Genomic DNA, 22,587 nt, shown 5'->3' on the forward strand with positions numbered 1-22,587 from the left:
TCCCGTTTCTTCGGTATTCTGACCCATCAATAAATAGGGACTTCTACTGGTTACATTTCTCAAATTAACTGATACCTCCCACTTGCAATGATTATTGTTTTTGTAAATCTCTTAGCAGAATAATCTCCTAAAGAACAAGAAATACAAAAGCAAGGACAGGACACCTTTAACTCTGCTCTCTCCCTCTGATAAAAATGCCTTCTAATAACTTGGTATACATCACATTGTCTGAGAAGTGACAAAACCACTTTTAAAAAAGCATAGTTTAGCTTTAAACAAACAAACAAAAAAAACCTAGAAAATTTAAAGTATTAATACAAATGTACGAAAACAAATGAATAATCTATATGAATGTATATTTAAGAACACACTGCTGGAATCAATGTTTTAGGGCTGAGATCTGGTCAAACCCTCTCATTTTATTTTATTATTTTTTTAAAGATTCTATCTATCTATCTATCTATCTATCTATCTATCTATCATCAGAGAAAGGAGAATGGAGGGAAAAAGAGTGGGAGAGAAACATCAGTGTGGGAAAGTAACATTGACTGGTTACCTCTTGTGAACCCACAACCCATGGCATGTGCCCTGACTGGGAATCAAACCAACGACCTTTTGCTTTGGGAAATGACACCCAACCACCTGAGCCACACAGATCAGGGCAAACCCTTTCATTTAAAAAAAAAAGTAGGACAAGGGAATTGCCTAATTGCATCTAGCAAGATTAAGAATGCAGTTCTCCAAATTATAGCCGTCTTTTACTTATGTAAGTTGGTAAGGAAATTTTGTTAAATCTTTAATTAAAAATGAAATTTAATTTGAAGTCTAAAATTACGTTGTTATATAAGGGTTGATGACTATGCATATGTTCAAAGTAGGTGAAACACCCCCAAAAAGTACTTCATAAAGCTCAACCAGAAAAAAACCAATAATTGCATGCTTTTCTCTTAAATGTACTCACCTTTCTAAGCTCTTAATTCCTGTGTTCACACTCAGCTAATGTTACACAAAGTGTGTTTTTAAACAAGATCCATATAATCCCCATACTTATGTAAGTACACAAGTAAGTAACACAAACTGCCAAAGATATAAGATGCCCTGGGAAGAAAATTACCAGGAAAAAAAATTTAATCTTATACATCTGATTGAAATATCAGTTTCAATGAGGCATCTAGAAAAGCATGTTTGACAGCTTGACACAAATGTAGAACGAGAGTGACTCAAGCATAAAGTTTTTTCTCAAGCAAACATACATAGAAATAACTTCTGCTTCCATTCAAGATGGAATAACTGGGACCAGATTTACCTTCCTAACTACTATAAAGCCAGACAAAATATATGAAACATCAATTTTCACACATTTAACAATAGTCAGAGTAAGAGCAAGGGAAGGCAAATGAGGTGAACCCCAACAAGTGTCCCAGACAGCTGCCTAGAGTTTCCAGGCTGCAGTACAGGGAAGGGGGTCCAAACAGAGCATGGCGATTTTCCAGGAGTAGATGAGATAGGACCGAGGATTTATTTGGCTAGAATTCTCAGGATAAAGTACTAGGGAAGACAGATGTCCAGGGACTTCCCTCAAGTTTTCAGCTAGTAATGATCAGCACACACATGTGAGAAAACTATCCCTACTCAGAGGGGAAAAAAAAACATTAAAAAGGAACAGCTGAAAAAATTCCCAAAGCTAACACATGGCCAGGAATAGTTTGTGTTCCCACAAGACAAAGTAGAAAAACCTCAAAATAGGCTGAGTACCAAATAGTTGCTCACGAAAAATTGCCTCAATGGTAGGGCAAAATCAGCCCATAAAAGACATCATTCCAAAAACAAAAGAGCAAACCACAAAACAAGAATATATTTGTAGAGCATAAATCTTTCAAAGGACTTGTGCATAGAATATATATATAGAGAGAGAGAGAACTCTTACAACAAGAGAGATAAACAACCCAATTAAAAAATGACAAAAGATTTGAACAGAAACATCAAAGTAAACATACAGATGGGGAAATAAATACATGAAAAGATGCTCAATATCACTAGTTTTTAGGGAAATGCAAACTAAAAGCAAATGAGGTACTACTAAACACCCCTTATAATGGCTAAAATTAAAAAAGACCTACTGTATCAAGTGTTGGCTAGAATGGAGAATAACAAGAACTCTCTGATACACTGATGGGAAGAGTTTGGCAGTTTCTTAAAAAGTTAAATATACAGCTAGCTATGATTCAGCTAATCTGTATCTCTAGATATTATTTAAGATAAATGATATGCATATGTCCATATAAAGGTAACACACGTTCACAGCAGTTTTACTTGTAATAGCCTCAATCTGGAAACACCCCAAATGTCCATCATAAGGGGAGTGCAGAAACAAATCGTGGTGTATCCATAGCAGACATACTGCTCGGCCTTAAACAGGATGAACTACTGACACCCACAACAACATGAATCAATCTCGTAACCATCAAGCTGAGTGAAAGAAAGTAAACGAACAAGTTGTACATATTATATCGTTCCGTTATATAAAGTTCTAGAAAACAAATTAATTTATAGTGTCAGAAAGGAGATCAGTGGTTGCCCAGGGTTGGAATGGGGGTGGGGTGGGAAGTAGATTACAAAGAGATTTTTGCATTTGATGGATATTTCATTATTCCAATTGTGGTGACAATAGCATGGGTACATATATAAAAACTCATTAAACTGTATACTTTAAATATGTCCTGTTTACATCAACTATACTTCAATAAAGCTATTTTCAAAAAAATCAAAACAAATATTAAGGGCTGATATGCTGAGGTTACTGAAAAAAGTCTTCACTAACCAATCTCAAAGACTCCTCTCTCCCATAAAGCCTTTACCAAACTCCACAGTTCAAATTAATTGTCCTTCAGCACTTTTTATTTTAGTGCTGTTTCCCAAACACCCTCCGAAATAGACATGCGTTCTTTGAGACAATATATTAAATGTATTCACCTTCCGTATACCCTTTATTGCCTGCATAAGTTGTCTTGGAGTAGAATGGGAATAACACTGAAATCAGGAAAGCACTTAGGCAGGTGCTAATCTAGGAGAGACAAGATTAACTAGCTAATGTGAATGGAGGTGGTAGCAGTGGGGGGGGTGGTGGTGAAGAAAAGTAGAAGAAATTGACATAAAACTGGAAACTGAACAAAAAAACCACAATATGACAAGTAGATGTATAAGATGAAGGAGACGATAAAAAGTGATGCACAGGTTTGTGGCTTGGATGCCTGGAAGGATGATGGTGGAATTGACTACAATAAGGACTACAGAAAAAAAAGACAGTGGATGTTCCTTCAATATATATTGAGCACGACCTGCATCCCACGCTTGTTCTTAGGCACTGACCGGAAGAGCAGTGGCATAAACAAATTTCCAGGTATCACAGACCTGCAGTCTACTGAGAGTCAAAAAGCATCTTTCCAGAAGGCAGCTGGATACTTAAATCTGAATTAGGACTACAAACACTAGTTATATTAACTTTTACCTCATTTTGCCAGTTATCTTTCAATAACTAGTACTGAAAGAGACTCCTCATACAAGTTAAAACTCTGTGAAACACTGACTTCAGAAAATTAGCAGAAAGACAAGCAAGAATAGGTTCTGAGGATTTAGAATCCGCATACATTTCTAAGAACTTTAAGAGACAAGGGTGTCCCATTAAAATGGGCTAATTAACCAAAATATTGCTATTTTATGCATTTATTTCAATGCTGCCACCTTATGTTAAAATATGGAACTACACAACCTTAAAAAGCCATACCCTTACTCAGTGGGATCTGAAAATACCAGAGATTTGAGAGCCAATGAAAAGGCAGAAAAAGATAATGAATTATTTAATGACAATAACAAATATTTACAGCAATTAATTTTGGTGTCTGAGAGTACCCCCCACAAAACAGAAGATCTCATGAGGCAAGTAATTATATTCCAGAATATAAACATTACTTTGAAAAAGCAGGATAAACATATGTAAACAGAGATAATGGGGAAGAGAAAGTAGAGTGAAATCCAGACATATCTCATTTCTCTATTGAATTCTGCTTTTCTAATCACCGCTGCTTAAGTAGCAATAGCTGGTTAAATATAAGTGTACTTGTTTTAAGCTTAATGCCATCACTGTAATGATGGTTTAAGAAGGAAAATAAAAATCAAGAGCCTAGTAAGAGAGAAGGACCCTGAATCTGGAGGGCTAGTTATATTTAACGAAAATGTTGATACTTGTAAATTAACATTATTTGCAATCTTCAATTTTTCTGTGAAGTAAATCATGCCTTTAAAATTATGTGGAAAAGTATTCAGAAATACTGAAAATAATCTCCGATTTAATGTTGATATAAAAAGATAACAGCCCTGGCTGGTGTGGCTCAGTGGATTGAGCACTGGCCTGTGAACTGAACGGGTCGCTGGTTTGATTCCAAGTCAGGGCACACACCTGGGTTGTGGGCCAGGTCTTCAGTAGGGGGTGCTCCAGAGGCAACCACACATTGATGTTTCTCTTTCCCTCTCCCTCCCCCTCACTAAAAATAAATAAAATCTTTTTTTTAAAAAAGATAACGACCTGTGTATTTGTGTAATCTCAGTGTAGGGTGGAGAGATGAAGAAGGCAAAAAGTAGCCTGGCACCTCTAGAATTAAGTGCAAAATATTTCCTCAAACAACATTAATGACAAAATATTGTTGATACATACACGTGTATAACCATAAACTCTAAATCCAAATGTAAAAAAAAGATTTTAAGAGTGATGACAAAAAAGGTTAACGTTTTCATGAACAGATCTGATAAAATACAAAGACAGAAGACCACTAAAACACTACGCTGTCACACTGGTGTGTGATGCTAATGTGGGAGGGCTGTGCACGTGGAAGAGGGAGTGGTGTCTGGAACTCTGGAACTTCCGCCCAATTTTGCTCTGAACCTACTGCTCTAGAAAACAAAGTCTATTAATTTTTTTAAAACCCTAGTATTCTCTCCTTGCCAAGCACATGTTGGTTTTCTTCAGAAGTACTTTAATTTTGGCACTGCTCATAAAATTGGCTTTAATCTGTTTTTTTTTTGGAGAGAAATCTGATAGAAGTCTCTAAATATGCTTTCTTCCCTTTACCTATTTAATAAGATTTAGTTTTGATTCAACTAACTAAATTTTTTTTAAAACCCTAATCACTCTTTTAGTACAGAGATAACCAGTCCCAGGAAAGCACCTGCCAGTTTCTTCAAAATCACTGCTAATTCTCCTCGCTCAGGAAAGGAGGATGTGGCCAAAATGATTTCCTGTCTTAAAAGGTCAAACTCTCGGTCCTTTAACTTTTTATATTGTTTCACAATATTACACAAACAGTTAAACCATGACCCATAGCTTTTACATGTATTTCTAATTCTCTAGATTGTAGGAGTCACAAGTGCAATGACTTTTTCTTACTCATCAGTGTATCCAGCTCCTAAAAACATTGCCTGACATGTATAATAGTAGGTTTTTAAAATATTGTTGAAGGAATCTTATTTTTAATTCACAGGGAAGGTATAATCATTCAAAAGGAATAAAGATTTTCTCTATCTTGCCAATGAAGGCAATTAGTTTAATAAATGAGTCACAGACCACGGAAATTTGAAGAGTGTGTCCTACAAATTACTTGTTTCTACTCCCAGTACTTGTTTCTGTGAGTTGCATAACTATGGGGGGAGGTATATGAATGTCTGAAGAGACATTAAGAACATGTTTTAGCCAAAGAACTCTTATATATTGAGTTGACCAAAAAGTCTGTATGTTTTTTCCATAAAATAAAAGACACACTTTTCATTTTTACCAATAACTTTATTAATTTGGATATTTTAAATATGCCTGTTATTTCCCTCTATGGACTTCTAGTGGGTAGAGGCCAGGGGTGCTGCTAAACATCTTCCAATGCATAAGACAGCCCTACAGCAAAGAATTATTTGGCCAAAATGTCAATAGTACCAAGAAATTTCGCAAACCACTTTTGACACGTTTGATCTGTCACAGCACCTTTTCCATATACCGAACAAATCATTTTTCGTTTCAGCTGCATTTTCACCTTTCTTGAAATAATAAAGCATTATATGCTGAAAATGCTGCATATCTTCTTCCATCTTCAATATTGAAATGACTGCACAAAAATTCACCAATTTTGATAAGTTTTTTAAAAAACTGTATGCTGATTTGACAGCTGTCACGATATAATCTAACAAAATTGTTTTGTGTGGAGTTAAAAACAACTAAGCACTACAGCCATCGTATGGGAAAAACTAAATGAACTTTTTGGCCAACCCAATACAAGAACAATACCATAATGGTATATCACTTTATACTAAATGCTTTAGCAGACTTAAACTTTCTTTATTATCACAACCTGTGAGTCAGATGAGACAGTCCCCTTTTTCGAAGTGAGGAATCTGCAGCATCAATAAAGCAGAACTAGGACTGAAACCAAACCAAATCCAAGCATCTGCCAACTATATCACATTGCATCTGACTCCATAAGCCATGCATGAAAATTAGTCTATTATTGACTTCTAAGTATATAAAAACAGTCAGTTACTACGTAACACAATGAAATACTCAGTTGCATTTTCCCTTCTACCTCATTTGTGGGTGAGATAAGCAAATTTAAGAAAATAACCTAAAAACTGAAATTTAATTTTAACATAAAAACAAGTAACTCCTCCCAGCAGGTAATCTACTATATTACTATAAACAGGCTAACCTCACCTTGGTATGTTTCATCTTAAGATCACATCCAGGAACCAGTGCACATCAGGGACTGCCTGCCTGTTTAATATTCCTTAACAATTCCTCACGGTCAAAATGAATGACTCCCTAGAAATCCCATTCCTAGGCACATACCCACGCAAACTGAAAACATGTCCACACAAAAATCTGTAAACAGATGTTCACAGTAACATTACTCACAACAGCCCAAAAATGGATATAACGCTAACGTTCATCAAATAACGAGTGGATAAACAAATTACGGTATGTTTATATAATGGAACATTATTCAGTCATAAAAAAATGAAATACAGATATATGCTACAAGATGGAGGAACCTTGAAAACATTATGCTAAGGCAAAGAAGACAGTCACAAAGAACTACATACTATATGAATGCATTTATATGAAACGTCCAGATAAGGCAAATCCATAGAGAAACAAAGGAGACTAGTCATTGCTGAGTGCTGAGAGGGCTTAGGATAAATGGAAAGGGACTGCTAATGGGCATGGGGTTTCTTTTTCATGTAATGAAAACGTTCTAAAATTAAATAGTGGTGATGGTTGCACAACTCTGTGAATACACTAAAAACCATTGAATTGTACACTTTAAATGGGTGAACTATTTCTCAATAAAACTGCTTTTAAAAAATTAATTCTGGTACGGGATTTTGATAGTGGGGAAGGATAGTGGGTAAGGGTATATTAGATATCTCTTTACCTTCCACTCAATTTTGCTGTGAACCTAAAACTGCTCTAAAAAATAGTCTATTTTTTAAAAAAGTAATGGCTCTATGGGACTACAAGAACCCTATTTAAAAAAAAAAACATTTTTAACAATTACATGTCATAAGCATTTTGGGGTCATCTTGCAAAAAACTTTAAGATTCTATTTTTTTGAATTAGTAAATTCCTTAAAAATTATTTCTACTTTTATCATACCATTATTTCATTCTTTTCTTCCCCCCTTTTCCTTTTATTAAATACTCATACTGTTTTCAAAGTTTTATTCACAAATAACATAACAACCATAAAATTCACCTGTTTTAATTGTTAAGTTAGATCAATATTATTTGGAAAATCTAACAGCTATGCATGCAGTCTTCACAGTCCAGTTTGGGAATGCTTTTATCACCCTAAAAAATCTCCTTGGACCCTTTTTCAGTCAATTTCTGCTCCCATGTCCAGATCCAGGCTCTACTTTCGTATGTAAAGTCCTGCCTTTTCTAGAACTTTCAAATAAACAGAATCATACAATATATAATCATGTCAGTCAGTTAGAATAATGTTTTGAAGTCATTCATTTTGTTGCACCTAACAGCAGTTAATTCTTTTGTATTGCCGGGCAGTATTCCATTACACGGACTACCACAATGTGTATACGCATTTACCGGTTGATGGGTATTTGAACTGTTTACAGTTTTTAGCTATCATGATTCATACTGCTGTAAACATTCCCAGAAAAGTCTGCATAGATATATAAGGTTTCTAGTTTCCCTGAATCAATCTCATCAACACTTAGGACAATCCTTATTAAAAATTTTAGCTAGTCTGTAATAAAAACACCCAGTCTTTTCTTCCTGCTTCCCCTTTCACACTATCACACTCACATTTCTGGATTTTTTCCCACACCAAGCAATTCTCTGTGACACCACCTACAATTTAACTCAGTTCTGATACTGGAGACAGAGTCAAATCCCACAGGTTAAGGGCTCAGTCCCATGAGACTCCCCCTACATCAAGTGCCAACTGTAAGAAGTAGGTCCCCAGGTTACCCATGACTTCTGTCCAATTTGGCTACAAATCGACAGTTCCCACAACCCCATTCTCAGGTTCAATTAATTTGCTAGAGCAGCTCACAGAACTCAAGAAAACACTTATTTACATTTTATAATTTATTATGAAATATGATAAAGGGCACAGATGGACATCCAGATGGGATATACACATAGGGTAAGGTATGTGGAAGGGGCATAGAACTTCCAGCCTTCTCCAGGCACACCACTCTCCCATCAAACCAGAGTCTTTCAGCATCACAAACTTTCTGATTTTTTATGGTGGCTTCATTATATAGTCACGATTGCTCATAAACTCCATTTCCAGCCCTTCTCCCTTCTCAAGAGAATGAGGGCAAGGGCAAGGCTAAAAATTCCAAGTTTCTAATCATGACTTGTTCCTTCTCGCAACCAGTCCTCATCCCAGGGCCATCCAGGAATGAACCCACAGTTGAGTTATTAGAATGAAAGACGCTCTTATCACCCAGGAAACAAAGGTTTCAGGAGGCTTATGTCAGGAATCTGGGGCAGAGATCAATATATATTTTTCCTATTATTTTATAGCCAGTTTAGGAGATATATTAGTGGTATTTCACTGTGGTTTTAATAGCTAATAATGTTGAGCATCTTTTCATGTTCTCATTTGACATCCATACATCTTTAGTGAACTGTCTGTTCAAATGTTTTGCTCTCTTTTTCAAATTGCAATGTCTCTTTATTGGTGAGATGTAACTTCTCGGTATACTCTGGATTAAAATCCTTAATCATATATATGTACGCCTTACAAGTATTTTCTCCAAGCCTACTGTTTTGTCTTCTCACTTTTCAAATAGTACCTTTTGAAACACAAAGATTTTACATTTTGATGAAGTCTACTTTATCAATTTTTTTTCATTTTGGAGTTGTACCTAAGAAATCTTTGCCTAATCCAAGATCATAAAGATTCACTCTTATATTTTCTTTTAAGATCTTCATAATTTTAGCTCATATTTAGGTCATTGGTCCTACATTCTCTTCTAGAAGTTTTCCAGTTTCATACATTACATTTAAATCTATGACCCATTTTTGTGTATAGTGTGAAGTAAGGACCTATAGATCATTTTCTAACATGAATATCCAATTGTTTCAGCATCCTTTGTTGAAAAGACTATCCTTTTTTCCAATGCATTTACCTTGACATCTTTGTCAACAATTGACTTACGAGTTTATTTCTGGACTTTATTCTAATACATTGATCTATTTGTCTATAGTTACAGTTTTATAATAGGTTTTCAAGTCAGGTATTTGTATGTTCTTTTTCAAAATTGCTTTAGCTCTTCTAGGTCCTTTGCATTTCTATATCAATTTTAGAATAAGCTTCTAATTTCTACAGAGACCTACTGGATGGTAAAAGAGATTGTACTCAGTACATGATCAATCTGAGCTGTCCAGTCCATAATGGCAGTATATTTCTGCATTTATTTGGGTCATCTTTAATTTCTCTGTGACGTTTTCTAGTTTTCAGTGTAGAGAAATACACTTATTTTTAAACACCAGTAACAAACTTCTTACTTAAGCTTTAAGTCTGGTATCAAATTGTAATTGTAGACCTTGCAAGAGTTAATTAAGAATCTTTCTGGCACAATTTTAAGTTTGCCACACCTCATTCAAAAATGGGATGAACAATGAACAGATAGTAAAGATCTGTTATCTCATAAAGCCTAAGAGTTTTAAACCATTCATAAAATTAAGAAGCAAAGGAGTTAATGCCTATCTCAGAAACAAAACTTAAGTCGACTATTTTCCCCCACAAAGGTCATAACAGAAAACTAAGTAATCTGGTGTTCTTTACAACCTCCCATCAAACCCAAGAAAATTCCATAAACTAGTCATATTGACACAAGAAAAATTCCTCTTTCTATATACATACACACATATACACATAAATATGTATATAAAATTAATACTGCAAACACAATCAAATGTACCATCTTCAGTCCTTCTGATTCAATCTTTATAGCATGACTTTTGTCTCCAACTGGAAATGTATAAGCTTTCATGGAAGCATACTTGTCAAGTAAAATGGGGTTTAGATTCTATCAAAGGTTCAACTTATTAAGATTTTTTTCAAAAAACCTTGAAAGGTATGAATGTTAAAAAAGGCTTTTCAGTGAGAAACTCTTATTTAAAATAAAAATATTTTGTAATTCATGCTAGGAGTCATGTACAATAACACGATTTGTAATAGCAAAAGGCAGAAACTACCCAAATGCCCACTGACAAAGAAGATGTTAAAACTGTGATATTTATTTACTGAATATTGCACGTTACTGAATACTACACACTACAGTAAAAATGAATAAGCTGTAGTATATGCAACAACATGATGAATATTATAAATGTAATATCGAGGGGGGAGTCCCAGAGGACTTACCGTTTGGGCACACATACATTCATATGAAAAACTATTTTTGAAAGAGGCAAAGAGATGATACACATTAAATCAGAAAAGCTGTTATAGGGGACAGGAATAAATAAAAATGCAAATTATTCATATTAGAACTAGATTCTAGTTCTTGGGTTAAATGGGGGGGTTTATATGTTTTATTACTTACATATGTCATCTAAATTTTTCTAAGTATAGTTATTATCAAAATATTTTTAATAAGCAAAATCTATTTTAAAAAATCACCTATTATAAAACATTTTCCAGGAGCTTAACTGGGCACTCAGAATATACATCAAAAAAAAATTTTTTTTTAAGTTTTTACCTTTTTTTCTGTTCCACTGCTTTGTCCAAGTGCTGGAAAATGTCCTGAAACAGGGTGCAGCTGGATCGACTGTTAATAGTATATCCATATCCTCTTTTCCAATATTGTTTCAGATCATTTAAATATTCTAATACCTAAAATTAAAAATTTCAAGTCATTCCTATTACACTTTTATTCATGTTACAGATTTCCTAATTTACATTTGCCATTTCAAGTATTTACTAATTGGACCCAAAGATCCATGACAAACAGACATATATGTTGATACACAAATTTCAATTGTGGGAATGTAGAGGATGGCATGCAAACAGCAAGTTAGTTCTCACAAACCAAAAATCCAGCATCCACATTGGCTGGTGTGGCTCAGTTGGAGTGTTTTCCCATAAACTGAAAGACTGTAGGTTCGATTCCTGGTCAGAGCACATGCCTAGGTTGTAGGTTCAGTCCCCATTCGGGGTGCATACAAGAGGCAACCAATTGAATGATTGATGTTTCTCTCCTTCCCTTCCCCTCCCTCTAAAATCAATAGCATGTCCTTGGGTGAGGATTAAAAATTAAACAAACTCAAAAACCCAGCATCTATGACAGTTCAGAACAATGGGTTATTAAAGACGTGTGCTGACCTCCCCTTTCTTCTGAAATTATATTAGGAAGGTAGATATCAGATAGAAAATGAGTTGCTTTGGCTTATGTATCAGTTTGGCAAAAATAAAAGTACACCAAAGACATGGAAAACTGATGCTGCTGAAAAGAATGTATACTGGTGTAGATATTCTACAAGGCAAATTGGCAAAACCCATAAAAACGCACATCTCTAAGGCCCATTTAATTCCATTTCCAAAAAAGTAAAATTTTCACAGAGGAACACAAGAGAATGTACAAGAATGTCTTACAGCAGCACTGCTTACAGGAGTAAAAGAAAAATATTATTGACAATACCTAAATATCATTAATAGGTATGTGGTTAAATAAACTACAGTATACACACGCTATGGAATACCATGCAGTTACTAAAAATTATATTGTAGATCTGTAAGTACTAACATGTAGACACTACACAGTTTACATTTCTAAGAATGATACGCATTATAAACAGCAGCATAAAAAAAAGATTGAAAGTTACACATCAAACTGAAAGCAGTGATATATCTCTGTAGAGTGGTCTTGAAATGGAGTTGGTGATTAAGGCAGCCTTTATCTAAATGTTAAACTTTTTACTCAAGTATCACTTGATCAGATAAACACCAAAGCTAGATAACTAAAACCTACCACCCAATAGAGGTACATGAGAAGCCTATGCAGTAGTTATGAGCCATTCTTCCCAAAAGAGCCCCTAGAAAAACTAAATGTAAGCCGTAAGTTTAAGACACTTAGAGAGGCAATTAAATCATGCAGTTGGCACAAAAGTCCAAAGTAAACATTTTTAAAAAGTTAAAAAAAAAAAAATGAAAGAAAGAAATTAGCCCTGGCTGGTGTAGCTCAGTGGATTGAGCGCAGGCCTGCAGACCAAAGTGTCCTGGTTTGACTCCCAGTCAGGGCACATGTCTGGGTTGCAGGCCAGACCCCAGCAGGGGGTGCAGGAGAAGTAACCACACACTGATGTTTCTCTCCTTCTCTCCTTCCCTTCCCCTCTAAAAATGAAATGGGTGGTTTTTCTAGAAAAATTTAAGTTATCTGAACTGACTATACAAAATAGAGTCAAAGGTCTACCTGAAAGATACTAAGCATAGTTGGTTTTAACCATGAGTTCTACCAAACCTTCAAGGAAGTTAGTTCCTAATATTTAAATTATTCCAGAATACAGAAAAAGTTGGAGAACTTAATTCATTTTAGGAGGCTAATAGAAGCCTATTACCAACACGGGACAAAGAAAGCACAAAGAAAAAGGTATGAGAGGAGAAAATTCAGATCACTGCATTGCAAGACAGCAAGCATCCTGTACTCTCAACCACAAAATGCCAATAGTGATTCCTAGTCATTGTTACAACAAACATTCCCCCTTACATTTCTAACCCCCCCAGAGAGAGAAAAATAGGGCCAGGTCAGTAGTATCACTCCCAAATGATAGCAACTGCCATAAACCAACGTCACTATAAACATGATTTAATGACTTTGAAATCAAGCATAACCAAATAAAATTTAACAGTATATTAAAAGGATATATCATTTGCCATAATGAAATAATTGATACCAGTCACGCCCTCCTCACATAAATAACCAGAAAATGGAACAAAATAGCCCTAAACTGAAAACAATCTACACATCTACAAACAAGATAATGGATTTAAAAACTGATAATTCATGCAATAAAATACTACACAGCAATGAAAGTGAACTACAACTATACACTGCATAACATTTAAGTTAACAAGAGACTACATATGCATCAGTGGTCCCCTAAGGTTATAATGAAAAACTTCTATTGCCTAGTGACTTCACAGTCATTGTAACATCACAGTGCAATGCGTTACTCACGCGTTTAAGGTGATGCTAGTGTAAACAAACTTACTGTGCTGCTAGTCATAGAAATGTGTAGCACATTCAATTATGTACAGCACGTAATACCTGACAATAATAATAAATGACTATTCCACTGGTCTATTTAATATACTTTTTATGATTTTAAAGTGCATTTATAAAAAAGTTTGCTATAAAACAGTATGCTGTATTATGCTGGCAGTAACCTCATACACCTCATGTTTACAGGTCTCTGGATCACTTTCTTGTGTATTTTTGATTTAGTCTGGTGTTGCCTGAAAGCGCAAGAACAGGCTATACAGACTTACAGCCTACGAGCAACAGTCTACACCAAACAGCCTAGAGGCGTAGTTGGTCATACCATCTAGGTTTGTGTAAGTGCACTCTATGATATTCACACACCACCAGAATCGCCCAATGACACATTTCTCAGAAACACATTCCCATTATTAAGCAGATGACTCTGAAGTTACATGCAGCAGCATCATAGATAAGTCTTAAAAACATAATGCTGAACAAAAACTAGACACAGAAAAATACATATCAGGTATACTGTAAATATAAATTATATAAAGTTCAAAATTAAATTAAGTTTTTAAAAAAAACTAATTAGTAAAGAAATGTAATAAACTAAACTAACGAGGAAACTGTGAAAGTACAAATACACAAGTAAGTAATAATGGGGAAATAATCTCAGAAATAGAGGGAAAATATTTTTTAAAAACAGATAAATTTACCAAACTCTATAAATACTTATGAAAACCTAGATGACATGAATGATTGTTATTAGAAAATATTAAATACCAAAACTGACTCCAGAAAAGACATGAAATCTAGGTATACTCATTATAGTAAAAGATACATACAACGTTGCAAAAAACTATCTTATAGGAAAGTAACTAGTTCATGAATCATTTTTGTATTTACCTATCATTAAATCAACTGTCTCCTTTGTATATTACTATACCATGTATATTTCTATTATAGCCATCCCACTGTCTTGCAATGGTTCATTTGAGTCTTTCACTCCTTGTGACATTCTTTGAGGATAATGTCTAGCTTATGGTAGTATCTTCAGTTAAACCAAGTACCCAGCACAGAGCAAGCACTAAAGCAGTATTTGCTGAATGAAGGCATAAACAATCCAGCATTTCATAAGGTCTTGGACAGCTAATAATCTCCATAATTCTCAGAATTTCATGTCTATTCGCTTTTACTTAAAAAAATTTTGATAAAGAATTTCAAACATATAGAAAATAGAGGGCAGTAGTATAATGAACCCCTGTGTACTCACGATCCAATGTCAACAATAACTGTCATTTGACCAATCCTGTTTCAGTTATACCCCTCCACCACCACTGGATTGTTTTGAAAGCAAATCCCAGATATCATTTTATTTCATCTGTAAATACTTCAGAAATATATAAATCAAAGAGAATCTTAAATTTTTAAATGAAGCATCTAACTTATTTGCTGTTTATATAGAAGAAAAAGGAAACTCATAATATTCAATTAATATACATGTATTTCAAATTTTCGAGTTATGATCAATTAAGTGAGTTCTTTCTTTACAGAGGAAAAAAGGTACCTCCACAATGCAGAAATCTAGCAGTCATCACTTTAATCAAATAACCAAACATTATCATGAATGATGTGACAAACTGACGTCATTCCTTCTAATGTGATGCACTGAGGTGTGATGCACTGAGGAAGATACATCACTTATACAGTATTCTTTTTATTTTTAAATTTTATCCACTGATTTGAGAGAGAGGAAGGGGGAGAGGAAGAGAGGGAGAAAGGGAGGGGAAGAGAAGGAGGGGAAAGAAAGGTGAAGAGAGGGAAAGAGAGGAAGAGAGAGATAAAGGGGGAGAGAAGCATTGATTTGTTGTTCCACTTACTTATGCATTCATTGGTTGATACTTGTATGTGCCCTGACTGAGAATCGAACCCTCAACCTTGGTATAGTGAGACAATACTCTAACTAACTGAGCTACCTGGCCAGGGCTATAGTATTCTTGTCAAAAACGATTAAACCCCAGTTTCTGATCAAGATGGAGAAGTAGGTAAATGCGGTACCTGTATCTTCCCATGACCCCATCAAAATTACAATGAAGTTTCAAAACAACCATCATTGAGAACAACTGCCTGAAGTCTAGATGCATAGAAGTTCTACAACTAAAGATACGCAGAAGAAGCCACAATGAGACAGATGAGAGGGGTGGAGACTTGGAACCAGCCTGTCCCATACATAATCCATACCCATGTGTTATAGTTGAAAATAATAAAAGTATCTTGGCTATGAAGGTTCCCCTGAGGGACAAGGAGTCCTGGGCACACATCAGCTCCCAAGCCCAGGGTTCCAGGGCCAGGAAGGGAGATCACCATAACTTCTGGCTGTGAAAACCAGCAGGGATTGTGCCAGAGAGAGACAGAGGGCTACTGAAGTTCCACATGTTCCTCTTAAAGACTGTCCCACAGACTTACTCTGACTAATTCTCTCCAAGTTCCAGCAATAAAACAGCAGCTAGAAAGGTACCAGGGACATACTGGAGGACGCGAATTGCCTGGCTTCAGGGTGAGGGCTGGAGGAGGGACTGTTCTCTCCCAGACAGAAGTACTGGCAGAAGCCATATTTCTTTGCTGAGCGCTCCCCCTACTGGGCTGGCTGATAAAAGTGAAGGGATTAAGAAGTACAAATTGGTAGCTACAAAGCAGTCACGAGAATGTAAAGTATAGCATAGGGAATATAGTCAATAATATTGTAATAACTATGTATGGTGCCAGATGGGGACTAGATTTATCAAGGTGATCACTTTGTAAGTTATAGAAATATCTAATCACTAGGTCATGCAACAGAAACTAATGTAATATTGTATGTCAACAGTAACTGAAAAATTAAAAAAATATTTAAAAAAATATTTAAACCCCAATTTAATCATGAGTAAAAAATGAGACACAGAAATTGTCAAGTCTTCAGAAGTAAGGTACCTCATGGATAGAGCCAATTAACTTTAAAAGTTAAATTTTGAAGTTTATTTATTTATTACGGTATACTGAGGGTTTTATATATATATATGCAAGGTATGACTAAGGTTTCAAAAGTCCATATTCCTGAATGATCCATCCATACAAAACATATCCTACTTTCATCCACCAGAGCTCTATCCAATGCTGCAATCCTCAATACTTAAAAGTGAGCCCTCTATCTCACCTTCCTAGCTTCCAACATCCCAGAACTGACCAGAATGTGCCTCTCTCAAAGTTACCAGAGGCCTGTCTGCCCTTCTCTTTCTAGAGTCTAAAAGTCTACGAAGAAGGCATATGAATGAAGGGAGAAAATATGAAGTAGGCAGACAAAGTGTAGATGAATTACCACCATCATCAGGGTGGAACAGAACTCAATTTATCATGAAAACTGTTATGAAACAAACAGGTATTTGAAAAAACATTTATGCTCTCTGAGCCTTCAAGTCCTATAAGAAAAAGAATTTAAATTGTATTAGCTGTATAATCCTTCCCAGTAGTCAAGTCTGATGTTGGGTTAAATAGCTTTTTAACTGGGTAGGCCTAGAAAGCAAATCACAATGAAAGAAAGTTTTCCAGAATTTTATGAATCCAAATTAATTAGAAGTAGGTGGGCCCTATGTTAAAAAGTAGTCTCTCTTTAGGTAAAAAAAAAAAATTACGAGTTAGTCAAAGACAGTTAATGTTCCATATTCTGCTTATTTTTTGAGAAACTACTTCAAGTTACAACAGCATTAAAAAATCATGTAAAAAAGGCAAAGAAACTGCAAAATTAATACTTACCTTTGCATCATCTGTGTCAAAAACATCACACCAAGGAGATTTAACACCTTTAATTGCCAGGTCAAATGAACAAGTGAAAAAAGCTACCTGAATTAAATCTGGGGGAGAAAAAAAAAGGGAAAATTTGTGGGTTATTATTCTTGCAACTTTCCAAATAGCTGTAAAATGCCATGTACAGTACAGCTGAAGAAACTGGATAAATTCAGTTTGGAGAGGAGACTATTCAGTTTCTTCCTGGCTATCTAAGAATTAAGACTCATTCTGTACAATCCAAAGGGGAGGAACTAGTACCTTCTGGAGAAACCATGATGAGATATAAATTTCAGCCCAATGATACTAAAAAATTTTCTCTGTGAAACAGTAGTTTTTTCCTGTTTTTTAAAAGTAATATATTTGTTAAGAGCATGTCTGCCTACCAAACCCAACAAAAAGTTTAACCCAAGGACTTACTACTGTATACAGAACATAATTTGATTTTGTAGAAATATCTACATGGTACTTTTAAGTACCACTAAGAGGGTTGGAGGAGGGGAGATAAAAGTTATAAAAGGTTTTAGTCCCCAACTTGAAAATTAGGAATGACGAATGACATTTATTGAACAGTTCTTTTAGCTACACAATAATTCATATCATAACTATTAAAAAGAAGGAAGTACAGAGGTTATAAAAGGGTAGAAGAGTGCAGAAGGTAGAAAAGGAAGAAAGGTCAGAGTAAGTGAGGGGTCAGAAGGAAGGTGAAACAAAGGATCAAGGAGAGAAACAAACAAAAAATTGCACACTGAAGGAGGAGAGAGGTTGATAAACATCTGTTTTTCAACCTTGGCTGCCCAATCGGTCAATGGATTTCAGATTAAGTTACCTGGGACTTTTACAGTGCTCAACAGCTGATTGCATTACTTATAGATATACATGGGTTTTGAAGAGAAGTGATAAGGGAATGAATACTTAGGCTACAAAAGGTAACCTCTGTTAGCACCAAATAAACGTACTGCTCTTCAGTCAAGGGCAAGTGGGTGACATTTAATGCTACATAGAAAAGAAGTCAACTGCAAGGGTTTGACACCAGTGCTTTACTTTTTCTTTTACTGCCTTTCTTTTCTAAGAAAAATGGGGAAAAAAAATTGATCTTGCATGTTTTTTGCACTAGTTTTGAGTTTACAGAACTTCCCTGATGCAGTGTATAGTAAAAAAAGAATATTTAATTGGGAATATACATAAAAGCCATTTAAAAAGTTGCTTATATAAATGAAAGGGTGTATAACCCTAATATCCAATATAATATAGTGGCTTTTAAGTACCATGTATATTTGATGATGAAAGGTCATGGCTTCTCGCACTCAAAATTCTAGTTATGAAACTATGAAAGTTAGTCCACATGGTATACTGTTTAACTGGAGGGGAGCTGACTGGAAAAAAAATTTACCAAAAACTCTTGACAACTGAGGCTATGAGACCTGAATCTCCCCCTAATTCCTCAAATTATTCTAGGTTCTCTGGGTCTCAATTTTCCCACCTGCAACTAGGGAGTTTAGACAAATAATCTTTTATGATGAGTTATGGCTCTGATGCATCTATTATGACTATTCTGACATCTGGTCAGTTTTTGAACCTCAAAAATATTTCATATGAATTAGAGATTTAAACATTAAAACATAAAATAAGTAAAGGAAGACACAGGAAAATATAATAATCTCAGGGTAAGAGATAATCCCTAGGCAAAATACAACACTTAGAAGCCATAATGAAAAAAAACCCCCACAGCTATACAAAAGACGTAAACTTCTGTACAATCAAAGGCACCACAAATAGACACAAAAGATAAGTCACTGCTTTTTAAAAATGCTCCTGAGCGGGGCTTTTGCTTCCCCAATGGGGACTCCAGGCTCTTGGCCTATTTCTGGCACTGGCGCGGCTCCACTAAGGTATCTGCATTTGCTACCAGCTGTGGTGGAACCAGGCAGGTCCTCAGCACCCAATACTGTATCTTCCAGCAGTCTGAGCATGCATCGCAGGCCAGTGGCCAGCTGAGCTTGCCCACTGCAGCCATCACTCCTCCACCTGCTCCCTACAGACAAGATGAGTGAGTCGAGCTCCAAGTCAAGCCAACCCTTGGCCTCCAAGCAGGAAAAGGATGGCATTGAGAAGAGACGCCAGAGCAGGCCTCACAAGCAGCCTCCGAAGGAGCCCAGCAAAGTGCCAAACCTAAGAGACCTTGGGGCCAACCAAAGGGGAGCAAAAACAAGGGCACTGCCAAGACTTGGAAAACCACGACTCCAGGGAGGAAATAAAAGGGCAGACCCAAAAAAACGAAGAAGGAAGAAGAGGGCATCTTGCAGGAGTCATCAAAAAAGGGCAGTGACTATATGGAGGAGCAGTTTCCTTCTGGGATAGAACATTTTTGCTCCCACTGCCCCTAACCACCAGGCCCACAGTCACCATCACCATCCCCACCCCGCAACCCCTACCTCGTACCTGCCAGCACCACCACACTACACAGCACACCGGCCACTGCGGGGCCCCAAGTAGCCCAAGCAGGGAACCGTTTTCCTTTGGTATGGGTTCCCGGCAACCCATCTCACCCATCCATGTGCATTCACTTGCCCTCCTTGGTCAAAGCTCACTTCCCACTCAGCCGTACCCTGTACCTGCTGCTGCATTCCCTCTCCCTCGGTGGTGGGGACATTGCTGACTGTGCTCCTGGTTTAGGGGTGGGAGCTTTCTTTCCCACTTTTACCTCTGGCTTCCTTTTAGGGGGCCCGGGAGGGCTCCCCTGAACTTTAAGTGGTCCACACTCTCTGACTCGAGATGCCCCAACCAACCTGTGTCTCGCCAGGAGTGGCTCACACCCACTTTACTTTCTTCCCTGCCCTGCCCAGTCCCTGCACTAGGTTGGACAGCCCTCCTTGGGGCAGAGGAAGAAAAGCAGAGGGGTATGAGCCTACTTCCACTTCAGGCCTCAAAATTCCCCTTCCCTCACATGAGGCACTAACAAGAAGGAGCTAGCCTGACCCCCCGCCCCCCGCCCCTTACAACTCTCCACCCCCCAAGATTCTGGTTCCATTTCTCCAATGTTCACAAACTACCTCTGGACAGCTGTGTTGTTTTTTGTTCAACATTTCATTCTTAGACATCTGTCACTGACACTGCTACCATGGCCAAGTGTTCATCCTAACTGCCTCCTGTGCTGCCCACACTCCCCTCCAAAATGCTCTTGGGAAGGGGCTAGGGCAAAGAAGACTGGGAGCCAAGGACCCCAGCCCCAGGGAAGGTGGGGCCCTGCCCCTAGGAGGCAGCAGAATAACGATCAGGGGGCCTGTGTTGACCGCTGAGAGTGTAGGGCCACATTTTCTCCCTGTTCTGCAGGGGAGGAGGTAGCCATTTGTCCCAGCTTGGGGCCCCCCTCTTGTTTCCCATCTGTGGTTACTTGAATTTAAAAAGAAAAAAGATAAGCAACAAATTAAAGAAAATGTTAGCAAAATACAATAGGCAAAGGATTTATCCTTCATCAAGCAAAATTAAAGGATATATATTGTAATTAATAGATCCATAACACATAAAGGGTACCTACGATAAATAAGAAAACCATAAAAATAATCCAATAGAAAATGAACAAGTATAAAGAGACATTTTACAAAAGGAATGAAAATAGGTAATAAACATGAAAAGATGTTCACCTTCACAAGTAATCAAAGAAATGCAAATTAAAGCTAGACAGCATTTTTCATTAATCAAATTGGCAAAAGTCAAAATGACTAATATCTACTATTGAATGAAATAAGGGAAAACTAGCATTGTCATTTATTATTGATATAAATTTTTCTACTTTCAAAGAACAATTTTGAAGTTTATGTCAAGATGTAAAATATTCATGTTCCTTAACCTAACAATTCTACTACAGTTATCTAACTTATAAACTCTTAAGTTCAGAAAGCAGACTATTAAGAATGTTCACTGTAGTGTCTTCTGAAAGAGTCAGAAACTAAGAAAACCTCAGCAGGAAAATGACTTCCTATAAAAAGAATCTGGACTTGCCCCTCCCACCAGTAAAATTTGATAATGGGTTAAGTATTTAAGTTTTTAATTAGCACTGACCTTGAAATTACGTCATATACCTATGAAATAATATAGAATTTAAAAGAATGAGACATATATTGATAAGTTTACAGAAAATACAGCATCACCTCTCTATGTAAAAAAAAAAAGTATTTAAATAGCTAAAATATCTTTGAGCAGTTACTGTGTGCCAGGTACTGTGCTAATGCTTTGCAAAAATTAATCTCAACTTCCGGTCAAGATGGAGTTGTAGGTAAACATGGCTCACTTCCTTGCATAACCACAGAAAAAATTACAACTAGACTACAAAACAAGTAGCACCCAGAATTATCAGAAAATTGAACTGTATGAAAGTCTGAGAACCAAGGAACTAAAGAAGCCACATTCATCCAGATGGGTAGGAGGGACAGAGATGTAGAGATGTAGACGGGTGGTCCCATTTCTAAGTGTGGTGGATAAAAATCAGAGGGTACCTTGGGAATGAGGGATCCCAGCCCCATGCCAGACCACCCAGCCCAGGGTCCTAGTCTCAGGATGGTAAATCCCCATAACTTCTGGCTATAAAAACCATTGGGCGTTGGGATGGCAGAAGAAACTACGGGATTTTCAGTAGTCTCCTCTTAAAGGGCCCGCAACAGACTTGGGACTTACCCAGACTCATTCCCTTTGGGCTCCAGCACTGGGGAAGCAGCTCAAAGGGCACCAGCAGCATACAGGAAGAAACTGAAGTTACTGGCATCGGGATGAGTGCCAGGAGACAGCTTCCTCCCAGACAAAACTCCAGAAGGCAGCACTGTCCCCTCTCTGAGCCCTCTGCCACAAAGAGCCACACAGAGCCACACAGCAGTGACATGGGTTGCCCTACCCTGGCAATTACCTAAAGCTCCACCCCATCCAACTTACAGGCGCACTTTTCTACAATAGGCTACGCTAGTGAGACAAGAAGTCAAAGCAGCTCTACCTAATACACAGA

At 36.8% G+C, this 22,587-nt stretch overlaps 1 protein-coding gene and 1 pseudogene across 2 annotated transcripts in view; one reads left to right on the forward strand and one right to left on the reverse strand.

Annotated features, from left to right (window-relative positions):
• Positions 1-22,587, reverse strand: part of MINPP1 (multiple inositol-polyphosphate phosphatase 1) — a 36,549-nt gene that overhangs the window by 7,177 nt on the left and 6,785 nt on the right. Inside the window, exons 3-4 of one of the 2 annotated variants that reach the window (XM_024563403.4) lie at positions 17,562-17,659; positions 11,274-11,407 (exon numbers count right to left, since the gene is read on the reverse strand). The exons of the other annotated variant lie outside the window; for it this stretch is intronic. Coding sequence (XP_024419171.2) covers positions 11,274-11,407; positions 17,562-17,659 — 232 coding nt within the window. The remainder of the gene's footprint in view (positions 1-11,273; positions 11,408-17,561; positions 17,660-22,587) is intronic. 2 annotated transcript variants of the gene reach the window in all.
• LOC112307317 (high mobility group protein HMG-I/HMG-Y-like) lies at positions 18,012-19,987 on the forward strand (annotated as a pseudogene).

The sequence above is a fragment of the Desmodus rotundus genome, chromosome 4, assembly GCF_022682495.2.
Source record: "Desmodus rotundus isolate HL8 chromosome 4, HLdesRot8A.1, whole genome shotgun sequence".
In the NCBI taxonomy this organism is placed as follows: domain Eukaryota; kingdom Metazoa; phylum Chordata; class Mammalia; order Chiroptera; family Phyllostomidae; genus Desmodus; species Desmodus rotundus.